Source organism: Mobula hypostoma, chromosome 22, assembly GCF_963921235.1.
Source record: "Mobula hypostoma chromosome 22, sMobHyp1.1, whole genome shotgun sequence".
In the NCBI taxonomy this organism is placed as follows: Eukaryota; Metazoa; Chordata; class Chondrichthyes; order Myliobatiformes; family Myliobatidae; genus Mobula; species Mobula hypostoma.
The window spans coordinates 20,593,819-20,618,368 of NC_086118.1; the positions used below are offsets into that span (position 1 = coordinate 20,593,819).

The window sequence follows — 24,550 nt, forward strand, 5'->3', positions numbered from 1 at the left end:
TCTGCCGTATGGAGCAACTTGCTGATGGGGTAGACCTGTAGTACTTGATGTTTTTCATTTTCAGCAGTATCTTGCAATGGTAAAAATGATGTAAAAACAAATAATTACACCATTGCTTGGACCCAGAGAAGTCGCAGCGACAGAGTGTGCTGCCAGCTTACAAGAAGTTGAGAACTCTAAATTGTTATTACATGGAATACTTTTAAGTTACTCATCTGATCTACTTTTTTTATGATAAATTCCCATTGGAATTCTCAGTATTATGTTAAAATTATTTATGTTCTCAGTCTTCACCATTTCCAAATCTCCATTCAGCCCTGTAAGCAACAATCCCCCACTTCGCACAAATTTGCATTTCTTTGCCTCTGATCTCCTGCTTTGGAGTCATTCATGAAATCTACACCTTTAACCAAGCTTCAGGTCACCCTGTTCAGCATCTGTTCTGTTCGGCCATTTCAGCGAAGCACTATTGTTCCTCAGCACAGTTTGTTTGTGATCTGTAGAGCAACAAAAAAAGTCTCACGATGTAGTGTGAACAATAACTTCAAATGAGCACTTTGATAAATGACTTTTATAAAGGATACATGTAAAAAAATCTTCAACATTTATGAAAGCAAGTGAAGAATAAACAAATTATTTTGTAACACCATCAATAATATAAATGGATAAATGGTTTAGAACCCATGAGCAAATTTATTAGTTGTATAAGGTGAAATTGTTAAGAAATCATACTTTAAAAATCAATGGAGCTTGTTTCTTTCAGTATCAATATTTGCAAGTTTTACTTCACCGGTCATTTGATATTTCTTTAAATAAATTTGTGACATTAAAATAGTACAAGTTACTGAGATTTAAGCTTCAGCGAAGATAATGCCTAATATGAAAACTCCCAATGAAACTTCCGGACCCGGTGAGAAATGCCATGAAAGGTTTACCACAGAATTTCCAAAAGGAGAGTCCAAAATGGGAGGAAAAACTTAAATGATACAAAATGTTGCTCATTTGAGTAAACATAGCAACAAATGCATTTAAACATATTTAAAAGAGCAATTTACAGCATGAATTTTAAGATCATTAGCTGATTAAACTAGTGAGAATAAAAGTTATTGTGATCTGATTTTTTACCTGCTAGTGTTATCAACGCATTCGTAAGTATGTGGCTAGAACTTGGAATGATTGTGAACATAAGTCTATAGATTCATGTTGGCGTTTCAATGCACTACATCCATCTGCCACAAAGCAATTAAAAAAAAGTATCAGGTTCCCCTCCACCATCAGATTTCTGATTCAAGTACACACTAAATGTTTTGCTTGTGTTCAATGTTGCCGATAATAAAACTGAATAGGTTCCACAGGTAAGCAGAGCCAAATAAAGCAGTAGAAACGAATAAGATAGAAATGAAAAGTAAAGAAGGTATGCTTAACCTGTAGTGAACCTTGGTGCAACAAAACTTAAGAGTACAGCCTATAATATGGTAACCAGAAATGTAAACTTAGAGGCAATAGAGAGAGTATACTGATTTGCAAGGAGATACCAAAATGCACAAGCATACATATCAGGTACAGATAAACATGAGATCTCTTTGCACTTGGGAAAAGAAGGCTGAAGTAATCTAAAAGAGATCTTCAAAATTATTTAAGAGTTGGGTGAAGTTGATTCAAAGTGGATATTTCCATATGGGAATGACAATAAATAGAGATGATATAACCAACAAGAAACTTAGAAGAAACAGGTTTATGTAAAGAGTGATGAGAATGTTAAAGTCATTGCCAAAGGGGGAAGCTGAAATGACTAAAGTTGATGTGCTTTAGAAATTTTTGGACAAGCAGAAAAGTTAGAATGGAGTAGTTACCATGATATACAGATGACAAAGGGCAAGAGGAGATTTAAGTGGTATACCAAAACAGAATTTGTGTGCCAATTTACCCGTCTCAGTGCTGTATTTTCAACATCATATAATTTAGAAAGATGTGTATTATATTCAAAAGTTTATGAGCCATTTGTTGCTATATACAACACTAATTACTGTAAGTGCTGAAAAGCATGCATTTTGCTATCATTGCCTTTAATGCTTATATTTGGTGGCTAAATTGCTAAAATGGTAGAAAACTGACTTTGGACAGAAATTCATATCAGTACCTACATCTTTATTTCAAATTAATGCAAAATACCTTGTACATTAAAAAAGTTGCAGTAATGTGTTTTAACTTAAAAGAATTATTTTCACTTTAATTGACACAATTACCTTGTACAGATAATCATGAAAAATATTTCTCCCTTCAACCAGCAACAGACATCAGAGTGGAAGATGGGATGATTGCGATTTTCCACAACTATTGTCAACATCAATATATTTCCAAAAAACTGACTTCAAGCACACTTCTGTAGCTGTGACTGATCCTAGCAAACCCTTTCCTCCTGTTTTGGCACTTGATTAAAAACAAATTTTGTCTACTGAGACCATTGAGGCAAAATACAGTGGATTCTGGTTAATTGAGACACATTGGGACCAGTACATTTTGGCCCAATTAAGCAGCTGCTCCAATTAGCTGAAGTTTCATGGAAATAATTAAAAAGGTATAAAAGAGACAAACTACCATTTAACTGAGTAACAAATTATATATTTAAATTAAATGCAGAACAAATTAGAACACTACAGTACTATAAAACTGTATTAGTTCCTAATTAGTTAAAAGGAATTCATCCAATGTATGCTGCTGTTTTCTTTTGATTGATTGTGAATGAATAAAATCAGTGCAGACAACAAGTACGGACAATGGATGGCCTTCAATGCCCTCCTATATGAAGTAGTGTCATAACCCAACAATATATTTGCTGACATTTTGTGTAGTCACTAGCTGAAGTTCAGATGTGTCAACTTCATCACTTTCCTTGTCTTCAAATTTTATGCCTTAGTGTTTTGACACAATGCTTTCGACAATTACATCCCCCACATCTTAATTTTCATTGTAACTTTCAAGATGATTGTTAATTCCTTCAAATTTTTTATTGTTCATAGCTTGTTGAAATAGTGAAATTGTTTCATTTTACTCCCAGCTGTTTCTGGCACCCCCAAGCCTGAATGCTTGAAACCACAGGGAGAAAAACAGCAAGTCAAAATAATATTGCTTTTTGTCAGCCCAAATGGATAACATAACACAAGCAGGTGCTACTGACACTATTTTAAAAACTTCGCCCTCTGCACGGTGTAGTGTCTAACAACCACACAAGTGGATGTGACTGACTCTAGTTAGAAACTATTCAGCAACAGTCTCCTATCCCAATTAAGCAGCGTAGTGTCCCGAAAAAACAAAATTAATCCAGTCTATTTTCTCTATTCATTTTTGCTTTTTAAGAGTTGTCCCAAATAAATGGCTGCCCCAATTAGCCGAAATCCACTATATCAGTTAAGACCCAGAATGGAAATGGAAATGTAGATGCTATGTTTGAAGAACAGTAATATGACTGGTGGGCAACTATTTCATTCCTGAAATCTTCCTGCATTTTGTAAGATATAGGTATTTAAAGAAACTGCATCTATGCTCTTTTAAATTGAAGCATTATCTTTATGAAACCTTATACACAACAATAGCTCAAGCTGTAAAACAGCCAAGAGCACATTGAAATAAAAGGGTGTCCCAGGCAAATATGTCTATTTTTACAAAACTGTCACATTTAAAATAATTATAAAGTACATTTCTGCCCAGAAAGATGTTTCCTGTTTACCCTACTCCATCTGGAGTGTTTTAACTATAAAACAATTATGGATAATTAATGCAGAAAGTTTTGTTGCCATTGCACCTACATCCCATTTCTCCAACACCAACACAATATTTCTACCAAGAACACCTTTGGCACTTCTATTCCCTTTGTACTGTACTTCAAAACATTTTTGTTTCTGTACAAAAACAAACTATAGTCCCACAAGGAAAATTATATTTACAAACCATTGGAGTATTATTAACCTACAATAGTAACAACCACCAGAGCAATTGAAATGGATTAACATAGCAAATTTCAAAAGTTTTATCAGCATATTAATTTTACATTTTTGCCAGTTAATTTATAGGTGCCTGCAAGTTGTCAAGGCAAACCATATTCCTAAAAACTGATCCTTAAACTGTCATTGAGATCTATATTCTGACTGTAATACTTAAAAATATTTTAAACAACATATAGTGTACATTGTAATTCAAATTCCAGCACACATCAGCATTTTACATACTTAATTCCTCCAAAATAATCTGTTGCAATTTGAGACAATTGAACTGCTTGGTTCACACTGAAATGAACAAACACTATTTTCTTTTTGACACCAAACTGTTGTAAACCACATGATCATTTCTACTTCAATTGAACACTCACAAGAATCAGAGGTCCCTGTAATCTATTACTGTTTAACTAGCAGCATCATTTCTTCCCATGTGCAAACTCCAACTCGACAACTGATGGACCCTTTACAAATACAGTTTGGAAGCAGTTTTTTGAAAAACAGGAACATCAGACAGCTCATCAAGCTGCATACTGTACATGGTGATCACATTTCAGTTTTCTTTTTCATAGACAGATTATAGCATTGAAACTAAGATATTTTGCAGCTGTTTCGAGTGCAACTCTGTATTGGGCTGTGAGAAGGACGAATGATCTTAGACTTCTTCAAGCTGTTATGTTTGCTGCCATTAGCAGTGAGAGAGTAGGAACGCCCATGCATCATCCTGGCATTCAGTCCATTTGCCATTGAGAAAGACTTAAGGTGACTCTTTAAGGCAACAGGAAGGGGAAGTTTGTCCACCAGATGCACAGGTGTACAGGAAACAATGGCTCGGCAGCACAGATCCTGCAGGCTTAACACTGTAAAGAAATAACGCAAAATTATTTATTCAAGAATTGTTACATTAGAGTCTCTAGAATAATTCACGGTGCTGATTAGCAAAATTTACTAAATTATTCAAGTACAAATAGTTTATTAAAGAATTGCTGATAAAGGAATAAAGCAAAGATAAAATTATTAGCTGATAATGCTTCATTATAATTGTGTTACGCCGCAGCAGCTCTTACTATAAATTCCATTTAACACAAATTCTTCAAGTAATAGGGCCCACAAACCCTGCTATGTTTTTTTTAAATACAGAATGCAACCCATGAACATGGATTCAATCTGTATTTCTGTAGAAATATCAACAATTACTCTGTAATTAGAGAAAAAAACATGAGGATAATTCTCATATGGAGAGCTGAGAGGAAAATTTGTAAAGGGCAAAATGTAAAATTGCTGTAAAAGTAGGAGTAGAGTCTGCAGATCTTCATAACATAAAACAGATGGCGTAAGTCTAATGTATGTTTCTATGTGATATTTCCCTTCTTGTAGACCAGATTTTAAGTCTGTCATTTGGAAAGTTTGACAACATAGCTATTGGCACAACATTCTTTATCCAGTACAGTGCCTAAGTATCCCCCCCCCCCGGGCCAGTTTTCATGTTTTATTGTTTTACAACATTGAATCACAGTGGATTTAATTTGGCTTTTTTGACACTGATCAACAGAAAAAGACTCTTTTGTGTCAAAGTGAAAACAAATCTCTATAAAATGATCTAAATTAATTACAAATATAAAACACAAATTAATTGATTGCATAAGTATTCACTTGTCTTTAATATGACACACCAAATCATCACTGGTGCAGCCAATTGGTTTTAGAAGTTATGTAATTAGTTAAATAGAGATCACCTGTGTGCAGTCAAGGTGTTTCAATTGATTGCAGTAAAAATACACCTGTATCTAGAACAGCCAATTGGCTGAGTTGGAGTTACTGTGGACAGGAGTTGTGGGAGTTGAGTGGCTGGCTGGCTGGCGGTTAGGACGGAACTGTGGAGTTGGAAAAGAGCACGGAGGTTGCAACTGCTGAGTTGATGATGAAAATATCCTGTAGGATGAGCAGGTCGACGGATAGTGAAAGTGAGTTTGAGATGGAGGAATGGAGTGAAGAGAGTGAGGAAAGGAAATAGAGGTATGAGGAGTCAGGGGATTTGTTGGGATAGTGCTCAACAAGGCAAAGTGATAAGATTAAATAAAATAGACGGCAAAAAAGTACATTGCTCAATACCCAACAATAGAAAGTGGACTAGAGGAGATATTTCAGGGATACCAACAAAAGTTACTATGGATGAGATGAAGCAGAACATAAAAGAAGCAAAAATTATTGAGGCCAAATGTTTGAAAGTTACAAGAAATGGGAAGAAGTGTGATAGTTTATCGGTTATGATCAACTCTGATGAAGAGAGATTGCTGACTAAAGTTTATTTAGGGTATGTGTTATGAGATCAGAATATATATACCACTGCCTTTAAGATGCTTTAAATGTCAGAAATTTGGGCATATTGCAGCGGTCTGCAGAGGGAAACAAAGATGTGGAAGATGTGCTGGAGAACATGAATATGGGAAATGTGAGGCGGGAGCCAGGCTGAAATGCTGCAGTTGTGGTGAGGAACACAGTGCAGCTTATCAAGGGTACATTATTAGCAAGAAAGAAGCTGAGATACAATATGTAAAAGTAACTCAAGGGATCAGTTATGTAGAGGTAGTGAAAGCATTTGCTGGAAAAAAGAAGGCTATCAAGCAAACAAATACAGGGAATAATAAACCGGTGAACTGTGAGGGCTGTAATATGATAAATAAGGATACTGTGGCGACCCACTTTCTACGCAGGCGAACCGGCTCACAAAATGCTGTGAGTGTCGGCAGAGAGGCCAGCCCCAAAATGGCGCTGGGCCTTTTTCTTCACCAGCAAGGGGAGAAAGCTTGAATGGCAGAGCGGACTCAATGGGCCGAATGGCCTACATCTGCTCCTATATCTTAGGGCCTCATGGTAAAGTGAAAACATTTCTGCACACCACCCATACGGAACACTTCATTACAACAGTGCATTTAGCTTGTACAAAGGAAAAGCAATAACAAAACACAGAATAAATTACAGCTACAAAGAAAGCACAGGGAGACAATAAGGTGCAGAACCCTAATGAGGTAAACGAAGTCTAGAGCCCATCTTGTCTAACTCCAGGTAGATTAATCGTCTTACAATCCTTGAGCCTTTCAGGTTTTGTATCTTTTGCCCAATGGGAGAGAGAAGAAGAGAGAACATCTGGTGTGGATAGGTTCCATGATATTTTGTTCAGAACTCTCAGCAGTTTCTTGCTGTCTCAAGCACACCAGTTTCCATACTAAGCAGCGATTAAAAGTGGTGAGGGTCAAAGGGAATGCACCAAATTTTTTTCAGCCTCTTAAGGCAGTAGACCTCAGTGCTGCTGATGTAAATAGCAGGCTATGCACTGCCCCACTCCCTGGTGTCATTGACATTTACAACTGCTGTGATAGAAACAACCTAACATAATGCATTCTTTTTCTATTCAACACAGCACCTTCAATGAGTTGAAGAAAACAACATTAAGCCAGAGCTAAGAATTGGGGATAAAAATGGCAAGTGCTGGAAAAACTCAGAGGATGAGAAGCAGATGCCCCATGACCACATCATTGATTATGTCATTTATGGATTAGCTTAAATTCAAAAGCAAAACCATAATCTGAAGTACAATGATTTGGGAATCACTATTCATTCTGCAGAGAAAATTGGGACTTGCTTTAGAGGAGCAATTACATTCAATGATTTCAGACAGAAAATGGGGTTGGGAGATAGTTTGCAAAGGTAAACTATGATAGGATTAAAGGAAATAACGTTGTTTCTATGCTTCTCACGTGTGGTATTTGGTCAAAATAACTGAAGACTAACCTTGCGGACCAGATATGCTCAAAGGTGTCATTAAAAGAATTCCTAGGTCCCAAGTCACTTAATTGGCAGCAAAATATTTTGGTTCATGGTCAATTCAGCACAATCTGAGGACTAGGAGTAGTGGGTGATAATACTGTAATGAAGGCGCTTTGAAAGATGATCTTGATTTTAGCAATAAGGAAGTTCATAAAATCATCAATTTGTTGATGAATGGAACAACATAAAAAGAGTGAATCATGGAAAAAAAAAGCAGCTTTGCTTTCTAAGACGATCCTGTAACAGCAGCTGAGAGGGTAATGGAAGCTTCAGGGTAAAGCTTTTGATGGAAGATGTATTGCAGTTTTAAGTAGGTGCAATGCAGCAGTCCTAACTGTCAAAAATGCTTCACTGGCTAAAGAAACTCTCTGATATACAATTGATTCAGTGCGATTTCAAAACAGGACTTGGCATAGGAAGGTAAGCTGCAGGGTGGGAGTGGATGATCTTTGAACAGGTCTTAGTGACAAATAATCAAGTCAAAAATGGAGATTTCTGGTCTACAGGGAATGAAGGCGGCTGTGGGATCAAGAAAGAAGAAAGCCAGTGATGCTGCAGAAGTGAAAATATTCATTTTTGGTAATAGATATGAGGTTTAAAAAAAATTAATCCATGTCAATAGGATTCAATTTCCACTTCAATACAAAGCAGGGAAAATGACTCAATGACAGGAAGACAAGCACAAACAAGTACTTGCTTTCCTGTTTTGTACTAGGAGAGTCCATAAACAGAAATACAAAGCTTTAAATTACAACATCTTTGTAATTTTAAAACTCTGTTTCAAAACCATCCCTGCAGATCTTGCAATTTGTGAGGAAAAATAATTTCTCCATCTTAAGAGCATTTAAGCAGTAAAAATCCCACCTCTGTTTGGTCTCCAAAGTCTGTCCATTCCATGCCTCATTAGCACAATCCGAGCCAGTTCTGTGAATGATTCAATTATATTAAAATTGCACAATGGGCTGACTTCAAAGAATGTCATGCCTTGCCGTTCTGCATAACCCTGCGCCTGATCTGTAGACACCTGTCGCTTAAAAGCCAAGTGAAGGCGATTTCCAACCAGGATCTTGGGCACACCTGGAGCATGCTGAGTGAGAAAATAGAAAAGTAATTACAGTGGACATGCTCTGCTTTTGCATTTGTTTTCTTTTTTTGATGAATACTAAGATCTTGAGCTAAAATCAAAATGTGAAAAAATGTTCGGAATTTGAAATAAAAGCAGAAAATGCAGTAAAGCAGGTCAGTTTTTATGGCAAGAAAACAGGACTTAAAATTTCAGGTAAGTGAACTAAGTTTTCATTTTAAAAAATTGGACTGAAGTGTCAATTATGTTTTTCTCTCTAAGTCCAACCTGCTTGGCATTTCCAGAATTTTTTGTTTCTATTTCAGATCTTGAGATGGATAAGTTCATTAAATGTTAACTTGATTAAAATAGTAATGTAATAAATTAGCTGTGGAAAACACTAAGATTATTGGGGAATTTGTTACCCAAAAGAAATGTATAATTTTTTTCAAGTGAACTAATTGAACTTCACACTACTGTTTACTTATGGGGGAAAAAAAATGGGAAGAAACAATAGGAGAATTTGACTAATATTTTATCAAGAAATGGATATCAGTGGTTTTGTTCATGGTTATCTGAATGTACTGTTTTATAAATATTGGTGCACACAGCATGAAATACTGTTGCCTCATTCAGTCAATAAGTTCAAATCATAAAGTCTAATTGCATTATATTGTATATCCCGCAAACATGGAGAAATTTATTGTTTTGGTACAGGTGGGATGCTGGTTCTAAGCTCATCACAAAATATTGCTGTTATTTCTCCATGGGTTTAGTTCATTGGGAACATGTTTCTAATTTGCAATTAGCTGTTAAATGTGTCAATTTTGGTGACAAACTAGGACAGTTTTCCACAGTGAGCCCATTTACATTGGGAATCCAATTGAAATAATTATACTATCTATTCTTCTGCTAAAATCTTAATGTGCTTGTCTGGAAATCCCCAAACCTTTCCCAGTCATTTATTTTTGTCTACTCTTCCATAACATCAATGAATTAATAGCTCTGGAAATGATTAATGCATTTTGATGTTTACTAATTATCTTTTTATCTATGTCTATCATTTACTGGGGGTGGCAGAGTGAAGAATCCTTGTACGTAATACAGGGGAAAAAACTAATCTTTTACTCAAATTTTAATATCACCAGATACAGATAATCTTATGCCTCACCAGTATAATAATCTAATTCACATCTAGTCATAGAAAATTAATTATTTTCCATTCAATATTTATGAATGGATCAAATTAGCCTGCCTATGGAAGGACACCAAAGCCATTTCAATTCATCTACGCAGAATGATCTCTATGTACCTTCTTTCCCTCATAAGCAGTTGAAAATGTATCAATTTATTTACTACACTGACTCCTTTAATCAGAATCATGACCATAATAAAGCTATCACAATTGCTTGTGGAACAGAGGCAACTTTGTTAGTGCAAAACAATTGGACAGTTGTTACAGAAATACTGAAGGGGTATTTTGATTAAGATGTAGGACTTTAATCATTATTGATTCATCCAGCAACAATTCTTAAACTATTAAAAGTTCATGCAATTATAAAACCATACACATTTCTGAATCTCTAGACAAATTTTCCATCTAAACGCAGCAGAATGGTAACATTCTTTGTAAAGTGTTCCTGTGGAATAACACAATTTTTCTATGTGAACCAGTTGGGTTGTATCAGAAAGCAAGAATTGAGAATAAGATTCAAAGATGTGCAATAATATTTGCAGTCTGTTATAACTAGAATCCAAGCATTTAAGATTATTCTAACTCTTCCCTTAATTTATAAGTAGGAGAATTGGGTTTAAGATTTTAAAGATATTCTACTTCTGTATTAAATTATCATAATACACTTTGAAAACCATCTCCAAATTAAATGCAGAAATTGCAAATGTAAAGGATTACAAAACTACAAGCAAAATGTATTATTTATTATGGATGTCTGGACATTCATTGAGCTATTCAGTGCATTGTTTTATTTCCCTTTTTGTTGGTGTTCATTGTATCCTATCGAATACATTATGGATAAATAATTTCAATCAATCTTTTGTTTTGGCAATTTGAGAAACTAACAAGACCCCTAAAGCCTCCATCAAATATAAACAAATGCAGCTGGAACACTTTCAAGCATAAAGTGCTTTTCGCAGTCATTCAGCAGGTCAGTACACTATGTGACAAGCACAGATAATTAATTTGAATCTGGTGTAACAAAGGCTATCAGAAGTAAAGATAGATTAGGTTCTGTCTTGGCATACCACATTTGAGAATGAAAACTTGTTTTTAAATCTTAACTATCAAATACAATTCTTTTTGACATACCAATGTGACTACTTTCTAAAGAGGTTATCAGCAAAGCTAGTTCCTCTGTGTAAAAGGATCCTATTCCCCACTGATTGTTTTCTGTATCAAAGCTGAGGACGTAATGATGCTCAACCAGCAAGAAGTCTACTCTGCCCCTGCCTGACGAAGACAATCAGTGCAGTAACCTACTAATGGCAATTTTCTAAGTACAACAAATAAACTATAACTTGGCAACACTGATTACCTTGATCACTTTGCACTAACTTTACTTTTTGTTCTAATTGTGTTTTCTTGTTTAAAAAAAATGTGTAATGCCCGGCTAAGATTTTTACTGCTATGCTGTAGGTATTTCAGTTTAGCAGTTTCTTTTCAGTAAGAGCAGTCTGTTTTGCTTTTTGCTTTTTTGGGTTTGAGCTAAAGATAAGGAGCTATGTTGATCAAAATAGGAATGTTGTGTTAGCCAATCAGGCTTGTGGAATTGGGAAAAGGTTCTAGTGAATGCTAGGCAGACAGGTTTTTGTGACACTCACTGGTGTGAGTCAAGGTCTTTTTGGCAGGAGCTGGGGGAAGACAGGAGGGAAGATGGCTGAGGATGCTGTCCCTGTTGCTCAAGGTGCTTTGCGCAGATGAAAGTCTTCAAGAAGGCAAGACCAATACTCCTGCAGGGGAACCTGTTTTTTCGAGATGGATTTCGAGCGACATTCGGAAGGTTGGTGTGGGCTTTCACTTCCAGCACGTGTTAAAGACAACTTCAAGATGAGTTCCAATGTATGTGCACATTTGGAGTGGGTTAACTGTAATGAGCTCTTTCTCCTATTAACTATTTGATAAAGCTGAAATTTGTAAATATACTTCCTTTATAATTGTATGCAGTGTATGGTCTGTTATTTCTTGTCAACGGGCGAATGCATGAGGGACAGTAAATTACACAGATCGGGGTTTGGGCGGGCAAGACCTCCCAACTTCCCGGGTTTGGTGGGACCCAAGTCATATTGACCCTAGATGCAGGGAGTGAGAATGGTGGTTTTTTTTCCCCACAGAGTCCAGTGGCCATTAGCGAGGGGCTGACGAGCCGCATCTCCCAAGATGCCAGGCAAAAAGGAGTTTCATTTATATTTGTAGTTTGTTGTGAATGCTGTGCCTGTGATGCTGCTGACATAAGTTTTGCATTGCACCTGTGCATTTGACAATAAACTTGACTTTGACTAATTATAAATTACCAACTACAAAATCTTAATTTTCAGCATCTTCCTTAACTTTTAGCTAATCTTTCAATTTATGAATTCCAAATCTTTTAGTGACGTAATTTTACTAACACAGCCCTGAATTAGCTCAACTACAACACTGCACTTGCATGTGCCCGTAACACAAAAAAATCAGATATTTTCTGTGTAAGACCACAGAAATTCCAATGAAATAGAACCACTTCAACATTCAACTTAATAATCATCATTCAAAATTCACTGATTTTCAAATCCACTTTACCTCATCTATTTCCTTGATCCACCTGTCGATACCATCAAATGACCAACGATTTGTAATATCATAAACCAAAATTACACCCTGCAATGTTGAATAAATAAAATACATTACTAAATGAAATCAAAACAAAGACATTCTAAAAGAATTTCAGAGCGGTTACAACATGGAAGAGGACTATTCAGTTAATCAAGTCTGAGTGTCAGGAACAGCAATTCAGCTGATATTCTCTCTCACTCCTAAGAAAACAATTATTCCTCTCTGTATTAGCAGAAGGCTTGCACAGCAGGTCATTGCTATTCTATGAACTTGCATAACCATCTTTTTTTTTAATTGGCTTCTTACTCTTAAATGACTAGCTGCTCTTCTACCTCACAGCTGAATAATGCATTACTAATGAATGATGTAGATATCTAAAAGTTTTTTTTTAAACCAAATAAAATGATCATCTTCTGGACCTACTTCTGGAGACAGAAATTGCTGAATAATTCATGTTTTAATTTAATAATTACTTAGGGTTTTTTCTTACCTGTGCTCCTCGAGAGTAGGAACGGAAAATGGTACAGAACCTGCCTTGTCCAGATGTATCCCTAATGATAAAAAGAAATTGCAAAGCATGAAATAATTTGCTGAAACAAAGTGCATTCCCAGTATTATAAAAGAGAATCTCACATACAGTTATCACAATGACGGGCTTGAAAGCACTAGATCAAGAATACAAGTTGAACATGGGTTTGGGGAAGCTTGTTCAGCATCTCTTTGCTACTGTGAAAGTATTTTGATGGTAATTATAAAGAATCACTCACTACAACTATACAATATAGTGGGAAAAGCAAGAAGGAGACGGCAAGGTTCTGGTTAAGATGGCACCATGCTGTGATGTCTGTTGACTTACTCGTTTTTAGGTTCATATGGATGGTTTTGGGACAGCGCAGGGTGTTAGGGGTCAAGTTGGGGATTAGCAACAGGGATTGGAGGGAGGGAGGCCAGCAACCAACAAATATAGACATTAGGTCAGCAAGCGCCGCGGAAAAAGACCAGTGATTCCCATGGTCAAATGATCAAAGTTAGGAAGCCCCTGCAGGTGGGGGTTGCTGAACCCCAAATTGGTGAATCCCCCCAGGTCAGCAAGTCCCAGGATTGGATATCTGTGTGGACAGGAGGCACAAAGGCTGGTGACCCTTCCCAGCTTGGTGAGTCTGGAGTTCGACCCATGATCAGTGAGTTCTAGGGTTGATACTGAAATAATGGTTAAGTGTGAGGATGTGCACTTGTGTAAGAAATGGAAAAGTAGATCCAAATAGAAGAAGACAGCAGATGAACATGGTACAGAAGGATCTAGATGTTCTCGTGCATATAGCTTTAGATAGCTTTTCCTGCTGCTTTACTCCCTACTTATTACCAATCTCTGGTCTCTAAGCACCGCAAGAAGCTTCAAATTTTTTTTGTGAGATGGAGCCCCTCTCTGCTCTGTTCCTCTCACATTCTGTTTGTGTGTGCAAGACCACCTTTAATGATGGACTGTAAGTATAGCACAGGAAGATATATTTGTGCCTTTTTGTTTTGCAAAATGGCACTTGCAACAAACAATGACATCTTGCGGGTAGCCAACAAAACTACCAGATATACTTCGGAACTACGGACACTGTAATCTGCAGCCTGTAATTTCCCTTTAAGGAATGTAATTATGAATTATCTAAACAAATTAGCAATTTTACGATCTGAAGGCTTCGGCAAGCCCAACTCCCCACAGACCCTTAGGCTGTTCTCAGCTCCATTATTCCGCATCGATTTTAAAAAGTGTCAAGGCAGATTAAAGGGTCGAGGCCCTAAGAGGGGTAAATGAACCGTGTTCAGCACCGTATGCCTAGGTTTGACCCGTCTCCCTCTCTAATCATTGCTACCATCCAGTGGGAGCTAGAGGACTCTTGGAACCTACCCTGCCAGGTTTGGGAACAGTTGTTGCCCTGCAGCTATCGGGCTCCTGCAATGGCTTTACTTGCCTCCGGCTGAACTGACTCTGTAATCTTTAGACTCACTTTCAGGAACTCTGCAGCTCATATTCTCTGTAATATTTGTTTACTTTTTTTCTTTATTTGCATGATTTGTACTTTTTTGCACTTTGGATGTTTGCCGTGTATGTTTTTTCGGGGATTATTATACATACTTTGATAATAACTGGTATGCAACAATATTTTTTTGAAAGATAAGATATGAAGACATTTTCAACTAATGGCTTATTAGCAATGCTGGTGTGGTATTAATTTAAAAAGATCCAGATTCAGTTTTGGACTGTACCAGATAAACTGAACGATCTGATGGGCTGGAAGAGGTGAGGAGGATATCTGGAAACTAAGCGGAAAGAACACAGCTATCTCACACCTTCCAGAAGGCACTTAACAAGGTGTTGTTTTTATTAAAAAAGCAGATAAACAAGAGCTCACTGCACTGGTGAAGATGTGTTAGTTTAGACTGAAGGCTGGTTCAAAGCAAGAATAAATCACTTTTTCAGGCAGGATGTAACTAGTTGAGTTCCCCAAGGATCAGTTCTTGAGCTCCATTATTTACAATCTATATTAATGACTTAGAGGAGGGGCAGCATGCAAGGTAACCACACTTGACAATGCTTTGAAAGCAAGGCAAATGAGTTAAATGTCATTGAAAGGCACTGGTGACCCCTGTTTCCATCCAGGGGGTCAGTGTAGACATGGTGGAAGATTACAAATACCTGGGGTAACAAATTGACAATAAACTGGACTGGTCAAAGAACACTGAGGCTGTCTGCAAGAAGGGTCAGAGCCATCTCTATTTCCTGAGGAGACTAAGGTCCTTTAACACCTGTCGGACGATGCTGAGGATGTTCTACGAGTCTGTGGTGGCCAGTGCTATCATGTTTGCTGTTGTGTGCTGGGGCAGCAGGCTGAGGGTAGCAGACACCAACAGAATCAACAAACTCATTCGTAAAGCCAGTGATGTTGTGGGGATGGAACTGGACTTTCTGACGGTGGTGTCTGAAAAGAGGATGCTGTCCAAGTTGCATGCCATCTTGGACAATGTCTCCCATCCACTACATAATGTACTGGTTGGGCACAGGAGTACATTCAGCCAGAGATTCATTCCACCGAGATGCAACACTGAGCGTCATAGGAAGTCATTCCTGCCTCTGGCCATCAAACTTTACAACTCCTCCCTTGGAGGTCAGACACCCTGAGCTAATAGGCTGGTCCTGGACTTATTTCCTGGCATAATTTACATATTATTATTTAATTATTTATAACTTTATATTGCTATATTTATACTCTGTTCTTGGTTGGTGCAACTGTAACGAAACCAAATTTCCCTCGGGATCAATAAAGTATGACTATGACTATCACTATGAAACCAGTCAGGCTGGATCACATATAATTAAATAATAGCTCCTTGTCCTACCCCTTGTATCACTTACAGCTGCTATTTCAATCTCCTTGAAGGAGTTAATATACTCAATGATGATCCTATTGTGAATATGGCTCGTGGAGCTGCTTTTACGTTCTGTAATTAGTATATTAATACTTATAGCATGATGATGACTGGCAGGAGCAATATAATGCAAAGTTTTGTGAGAAAATAGCAACTGTGCCAATTCAAGTGAATATCATTAAAGCTTCTTAAACTTGTATTTTAGTATAGGTCACTGTGTAAATTATGAAGGTTCATAAACTATGTCCAGCTCACTAACATCCCCACTGTTAATCTCATCTGTAATTTTAAAATTCCTGCAGCTTTGACCATTCCAATACTTGGCATTCGACTCCATTGACTTTTTATATTCTGTTTTCACCTTAATATTGGGTTGCTTAATTATTTTTTTCAGATCAGTTAGCCATACCTCTACTCAGCTTTAATATTGGGTTATTTTTAAGTAGTGGATTTTTAGTAGTACTGGCATAATTAGATTATTTAGTGTCTCTTTTCCTCCAGAAGTCCACAGTTGACAAATTAAATCCATTTTTACTATAAACAAGGGGCTCAATTATCTATAACTTTGAAAACTTTTTACTTCACAAGACTATAAGACACAGGAGCAGAGTTAGGTCATTCAGTCCATCAAATCTGCTCCGCTATGCCATCATGGCCGATTAATTATCCCTCTCAAGCCCATTCTCCTGCCTTCTCCCTGTAATCTGTAATGCCCTGATGAATCAAAAATCTGGCAACCTCCTACCCAATGACTTGGCCTGCACAGCCATGTGTGGCAATAAAGTCCACAGATTCACCAGCCTCTGGCTAAAGAATTCCTCATCATCTGTTCTCTAGTGACAACCTTGTATTTCTTCCAGGCTCACCTAGTCCACTCTATAAGGCTTTTCAATAATCAACAGGTTTCAATGAGATCTCCCTTCAATCTTCTAAACTCCAGCAAGTACAGGCCCACAGCTATCAAATGCTTCTCATACTTTAACCCTTTCATTCCTGGGATCATTCTTGCGAACCTCCTCTGGACCCTCTCCAATGCCAACATATCTTTTTTTTAGATAAGGGGCCCCGAACTGCTCACAACACTCCAAATGTGGTCTGACCAATGTTTTGTAATCCTGAGGCTTTATATCTTGCATCGTATTCTAGTCCTCTTGAAATAATTACTAACATTGCATTTGCTTTGCTTACCACTGACTCAACGTACAAATTAACATTTAGGGAATCCTGCACGTGGACTCCTAAGTCCCTCTGAACCTCTGATTTTTGAATTTTCTCCCCATTTAGAGAATTTTGCATATCTTTATTCCTTCTGCCAAAGTACATGACTATACACTTCCCTGTATATTCCACCTGTCCAAGTCCTTCTGCGGACACGCTGCTCCCTCAACACTACCTGCCCCTACACCTATCTTTGTATAATTTGCAAACTTGACCACCAAGCCATTAATTCCTTCATCCAAATCATTGACATACAACGTGAAGTGGTCCCAACACCAACCCCTGCGGCCCACCACTAGTCATTGGCAGCCAATCAGAAAAGGCCCCCTTCATTCCCATTCTTTGCCTCCAGCCAGTCAGCTAATCTTCTATCCATTCCAGAATCATTCCTATATGGGCTCTCATCTTTTTAAGCAGCCTCACTTACGGCACCTTGTCAAAGGCCTTCTGAAAATCCATATAAACATCTACATACTGTACTCTTATTTGTCTATCCTGCCTGTTATTTCCTCAAAGAATTCAAACAGATTTGTTAGGCAAGGTTTCCCCTTTTTAAAAAAAATCATGCTGACTTTGGTCTATTTTATCAGGTGCCTCCAAGTACCCCAAGACATTCTTAATAATGGACTCCAACATTTCCCAACCACTGAAGTCAGGCTAACTGGCCTATAATTTCCTTTCTTCTGCCTTCGTCCCTTAAAGAGTGGAGTGACATGTGCAATTTTCCATTCCTCTTGGGGATGTACACTTCCTGTGCCATCTGAATTTCCCGCATAAATACCAGCCAATGCTGTTCTGCCATCATCCCTGCCAGTGTCCCCTTCCAGTCTACTTAGGCCAGCCCCTCTAGAATTCCTTTACACCACTATAATACATTCGATTTAATCTTCTTCTCCTTCACAAACCACAGGCCAAATCCTTTAATATTATGATCGCTGCCTCCAAAGGGTTTCTTTAACTTAAGCTTCCTAACCAAATCTGGGTCATATACATAACACCCAATCCAGAATTGCCATTCCCCCAGTAGGCCCAACCAAAAGCTGTTTTAAAAAGCCATCTCATTGTCATTCTAAAAATTCTCTTGGGATCCAGCACCAACCAGATTTTCCTCAATGTATCTTCATATAGAAATCCCCCGTGATTATTGCAACATTGCCTTTTTTACATCCTTTCCATTTCCCACTGTAATTTGTACCCCACATCCTGGCTACCATTAAGGCGGGTATGTAACTGCCATAGGAACTTTTTTCCATTGTAGTTTCTTAATTCTATCTACAAACGTACAAGGATTCTACATCCCTTCTCAGGATACAATTTCATTTATTTTTCAACCAGCAGAGCCACCCCACCCTATTACCCATCCTTTCGATACGATGTGTATCCTTGGATGTTAAACTCCCAACTATGGATTTCTTTCAGCCTCAGATGACCACAGCATCATATGTCAACCTCCAACTGCACCACAAGATCATCTACCTCATTCTGTATACTGTGTGCAGTCAAATATAACACTTTCAGTCCTGTACTCATTACCACTTTTGCTTTTGGCACCGTTACACTAACTTGTCCCACTGACTGCAATTTTGTCCTATCATTTGCCTGTCTTTCCTCAGTCTCATGACATGGTGCATCTAATTGTACACCAACTGCTCCATCCTCAGCTCTATCACTCCGTTTCCCATCCCCCTGCCAAATTAGTTAGTTTAAAACCTCCAGAACAGCTCTCGCAAACCTGATCCCAAGGATATTGGTTCACCTCTGGTTCAGGTATAACCTTTGCTTTTTGTACAGGTCATACCTTCCCCAGAAGAAATCCCAATGACCTAGAGACCTGAGACCCTCACTAGCACATGACACAATCCGGAGATTATTACCCAGGAGGATTTGCTTTTTAGCTTACTGCCTAGCTCTCTATATTCAGGACCTCCTTCCTTTTTCCTACCCATGTCATCAGTGCCAATATGTACCACGACTTCTGGCTGCTCACCCTCCCCCTTTAGAATGCCATAGGGCCAAGCTAAGACATCCAGATACTGGCACCTGAGAGGCAACATTCGCTGGGCTTTAGTGAGAAAGCATAGTTTCTTGTAATTTTATTTTCTCTTTTACTATTAGTACATAGCTAGTGTGGTGAGAATGGGTGCAGAGTTAGAGGTAGATTCATTCTTTGTGTGAGATTTGGCAATTTTGGGGGACCAGCTGCACCCCCCCCCCCACAAAAGAATGAGGAGATGATAGGAGCTGCAGGGAGGTAGTCACCTCTAAGTTGCAGGCAGAAGCTACTTGGGAGCCTGTCAAGAGAGGAAAAGGGAACAGGCAGCCAGTACAGAGTAGCCCTATGGCCATTCCCAACTATGGAATCCCCCATCACTATTGCACTCCCCTTTCCCCACTTTCCTTCTGAGCCATGGAGTCAGACTTCAGGGCTGGCGACCAGGTCACGGAGTCTTCCACTGGTTAATCAACCTCACTAACAGAATCCAAAGCAGTATATTTATTATTGAGGGGAATGGCCACGGGGTACTCTGTACCGACTGCCTGTTCCCTTTCCCTCTCTTGCCAGGCCCCCAAGTACCTTCTGGTTGCAACTTAGAGGTGACAACCTCCCTGTATCTCCGATCATCTTATTCTTTCGTGGGGGGGGGCACAGCAGGTCCCCCAAAATTGCCAAATCACACAAAGAATCTACCTCTAACTCTGCACCCATTCTCGCCACACTGGCTATGTACTAATAGAAAAAGAGTATAAACTTACAGGAAACTCTGCTTACCCAAGCATAGTTCTTACTATGTAATCAAAGGCTGATCATTCTAACACTGCCCTCTCCATTCGCACCTCACTTCTTGTATTAAAAACAAATTGGCCTTTAGCAAGTGCTTAAGAGAATAGGATTGCAGTTCACCAAAAAGCTCCAGAAGGCCCTGAGCTCTTTTTAAACCTTACACCCCTTCAGCCAATCAAGCGGCTGCTCTTGATGATTGCAGCCCACCAAAAAGCAGAAAATCACTATGAAGGGAAGGATGTTTTTTCTCTTATATACACCAGATATTCTAAAGCTTTCTCCTCACTGAATTAAAGAAAATTATAGCACTGAAGATAGCTACTTAGCCAAAAGTGGTTACTCCCATGTGCATCATCCGGTTACTAGATTTCATACACTCAAGGTATTGTGTGTGTATTGATGACCGTTTCTTTCTCCATCACTTTTCAGACTGAGTTGCAGACAAAAAACCTCTCCGCAGTTGAAAAACAAACAACTCAAATCTCCTCTAATCCTATTACCAATTTACCATGGCTCATGGACTTTTCAGTTGAGACAAGTTTTTGTTTTAAATTTTAACTACACTTCTTTTAACTTTGGACATTTCAGTTAAATTGAGTGAAAAAATGACAGATCTTTCATTTTTATTTGATAGTCAGATAGGGAATTCATTATGACATCCCTTTCACAAGTTTATTACAAGAGGAAAGCTGTGAGCAACAGATACAGATCATCCCAGATAATGAGCAGGTTCCAATTTTATAGTTGCATTTACAGTAGATCAATTTCATCCAAATTAAGGCAGAAAACAAAAAAAATCACTCAAAATGGTAACCATGTGTCCACTGTATTATAATGCATAGAATCAAAGCACAGCAGACTGATAAGAACAATTACTAAAAGTAGAACAGCAAATTAGTTTTGCTATTTGTAGAAATGAAAATACAGAAGTACATCTATGGGACCTCATTCTTATGTACAGGTTTCTGTAAGCCCGGCATTCTTGATCTATAAAAAGGCCTTCAACACAGTTGGCCAGAACAGTAACTATTTAAGTTAGCTGGGCACAAATTATTTTCATTTCAATTTATTCAGTTTTTGAGAACAATGACCAGCATTTATTATCCATCTCTAACTGTCCAGCAGAAGGCATTAATGAGTTGCCTTCTTCAGTCAATGCAATCCTTCCAGTGAATGAACTTCCATAGTGGTGATGGCTGGAGAGTTCCAGGATTTGGATCCAAAGACAAGAACTTAACAGTTTTACATTTACAAATGAGAATGGAGTGTGACTTAGTTCAAAAGTTCAAAGGTCCAATTTAATATCAGAAAAATGTATACAATATACATCCGGAAATGCTTTTTCTTCGCAAACATCCACGAAAACTGAGAAATGCCCCAAAGAATGAACGACAGATAAACGTAAGAATCCCCCGCTCCCCCCACTGGCAAAAGAAAAGTACTGGCACCATCACCAAGCACTCAAGCGTGAGTAAAGACACAGACTTAGTTACCCCAAAGACTTCTCATTACACCCGGCATTTAACATACTACAGATTCTCTCTCTCTCTCCCCAAAAAGGGAGAAAAAGGTGTCTCCATTTTCCCAGTGAGCGGGGAGACATAACAATTCGCTGGTTTACAATGTTAAGAAGTCCGTTACGTCACTTTTTTCGAGCTCTGTGCCCAAAGATCCTGGGTCTTCAGGTCCACAGCAGATATCCTGACTCCCCCGACAACAGTCAGGGAACCTATAGATTCTTGTCCAAGCGGCAAAGCATTCTGAATAAAGGAGCTTTGGATGATGTCATCTTCGTAACTGAGCTCTTAAGAGTTGATAACAATGCTAAAGTTTTAGTGGCAAGTTTAATCTTGTGCCTGAGTAACAACACATTGCTGGCACCAAACACAGAAATACATGCTTATCAGGTTTCTGTCAATGGCATTTTTTAAATATAGGAATTAAAAACTAGTGATGTACTAGAAGTTGATGGAAAACACTGAACAATTTTAACATTTTGGAAAAATGTTTTGAAGCACTTGACACCACCGGATCATTTTTAGAGAAAATCAGGTTACAGCCTAAGCAGACTATGTTTAAAGTTTGCAGGCTTTGCAGACAGGGCAATAAGACTCACATGCCTCAAGATTGTCTACTGAAGGGGGTAATAGTCGACCATCTCAAGAAATGCCCACATAGAGGGGAAGGCCAAAGTTTATAGCACCAAAATCAAGCAAAACCATAAAGGAATTCAGGATTCTATTTGGAGAACCCTACCCAAAACTACTCAATTTGGAAAAACCAGGTCATATCTGGTGCAATGATTGTCCAGCCACCAAAAATGGTAAGCCAAAAAGCAGGGTATGCTCCAACCTGCATCTGTGATTGGATCTGAAGCCACAGTAGGAATGCTTGTTGCTCGTGAGAAACAGATTTTACCTTACTGAAAGGTCTAAAGATTTAATCATAATTTAGGTCACAAATAAAAAGACTAAGACTTGATTTTTGAAATCCAAACTATTGTTCATTGCTAAAGTAATATCTTGTACTTTTTAAAGTTTGTTTAATATCTATACAAAATAGACAGTGTATGCTTTAACATTAAATTTATAGCTTTATAAAGGGAATTGGGAATAAATATTTTTAATACCTTTAAATCTGAAAGTTAAGTGCTATTGCTGACTCATGCTTGTCAGGTGTGTTAAAATAAATGAATCTTAGTATCTAAGAGAACTATAGGGAATGTGATAAACATGTACCTTTTGTGTCTGGCAAGAACAGTAATCATAAACAAAGCATTGCTATACAAGCAGGACAGATACAACAGTAAATGAGTAACAAGACTCCAGAATGCAGAATTGATAAAATTATAAAATGCTTTAAAGAAAGTGTAATATGATTAAGTACAGTTAAAATGATTTTAAGAGGAGGAAATCATATTTAACAAATATAGTCATCTTTTTTCATCAGATGAAACTAACAGGATATATAACGGGAAACCCATACTGATAAAATGTCTGATTTTAGAAACATAGAAAATAGGTGCAGTAGGCCATTCGGCCCTGCACCACCATTTATTATGATCATGGCTGATCATCCAACTCAGAACCCCGCCCCAGCCTTCCCTCCATACCCCCTGATCCCCGTAGCCACAAGGGCCATATCTAACTCCCTCTTAAATATAGCCAATGAACTGGCCTCAACTGCTTCCTGTGGCACAGAATTCCACAGATTCACCACTCTCTGTGTGAAGAAGTTTTTCCTAATCTCGGTCCTAAAAGGCTTCCCCTTTATCCTCAAACTGTGACCCCTTGTTCTGGACTTCCCCAACATCGGGAACAATCTTCCTGCATCTAGCCTGTCCAATCCCTTTAGGATTTTATACGTTTCAATCAGATCCCCCCTCAATCTTCTAAATTCCAACGAGTACAAGCCCAGTTCATCCAGTCTTTCTTCATATGAAAGTCCTGCCATCCCAGGAATCAATCTGGTGAACCTTCTTTGTACTCCCTCTATGGCAAGAATGTCTTTCCTCAGATTAGGGGACCAAAACTGCACACAATACTCCAGGTGTGGTCTCACCAAGGCCTTGTACAACTGCAGTAGTACCTCCCTGCTCCTGTACTCGAATCCTCTCGCTATAAATGCCAGCATACCATTCGCCTTTTTCACCGCCTGCTGTACCTGCATGCCCACTTTCAATGACTGGTGTATAATGACACCCAGGTTTCGTTGCACCTCCCCTTTTCCTAATCGACCACCATTCAGATAATAATCTGTTTTCCTATTTTTGCCACCAAAGTGGATAACTTCACATTTATTCACATTAAATTGCATCTGCCATGAATTTGCCCACTCACCTAACCTAGCCAAGTCACTCTGCTTCCTCTTAGCATCCTCCTCACAGCTAACACTGCCACCCAGCTTCGTGTCATCCGCAAACTTGGAGATGCTGCATTTAATTCCCTCATCCAAGTCATTAATATATATTGTAAACAACTGGGGTCCCAGCACTGAGCCTTGCGGTACCCCACTAGTCACCGCCTGCCATTCTGAAAAGGTCCCGATTATTCCCACTCTTTGCTTCCTGTCTGCTAACCAATTCTCCATCCACATCAATACCTTACCCCCAATACCGTGTGCTTTAAGTTTGCACACTAATCTCCTGTGTGGGACCTTGTCAAAAGCCTTTTGAAAATCCAAATATACCACATCCACTGGTTCTCCCCTATCCACTCTACTAGTTACATCCTCAAAAAATTCTATGAGATTCGTCAGACATGATTTTCCTTTCACAAATCCATGCTGACTTTGTCCGATGATTTCACCGCTTTCCAAATGACCTGTTATCACATCTTTGATAACTGACTCCAGCAGTTTCCCCACCACCGACGTTAGGCTAACTGGTCTATAATTCCCCGGTTTCTCTCTCCCTCCTTTTT

At 38.4% G+C, this 24,550-nt stretch overlaps 1 protein-coding gene across 2 annotated transcripts in view; it reads right to left on the bottom strand.

The window, feature by feature from the left end:
* Nucleotides 1-595: 595 nt before the first annotated feature.
* Nucleotides 596-24,550, bottom strand: part of LOC134360206 (ras-related protein Rab-40B) — a 67,639-nt gene continuing 43,684 nt past the window's right edge. For both annotated transcript variants that reach the window (XM_063074272.1, XM_063074273.1), the window contains exons 3-6: nucleotides 13,200-13,260; nucleotides 12,677-12,754; nucleotides 8,685-8,907; nucleotides 596-4,852 (exon numbers count right to left, since the gene is read on the bottom strand). In XM_063074272.1, coding sequence (XP_062930342.1) covers nucleotides 4,584-4,852; nucleotides 8,685-8,907; nucleotides 12,677-12,754; nucleotides 13,200-13,260 — 631 coding nt within the window. In that variant the 3' untranslated portion in view covers nucleotides 596-4,583. The remainder of the gene's footprint in view (nucleotides 4,853-8,684; nucleotides 8,908-12,676; nucleotides 12,755-13,199; nucleotides 13,261-24,550) is intronic.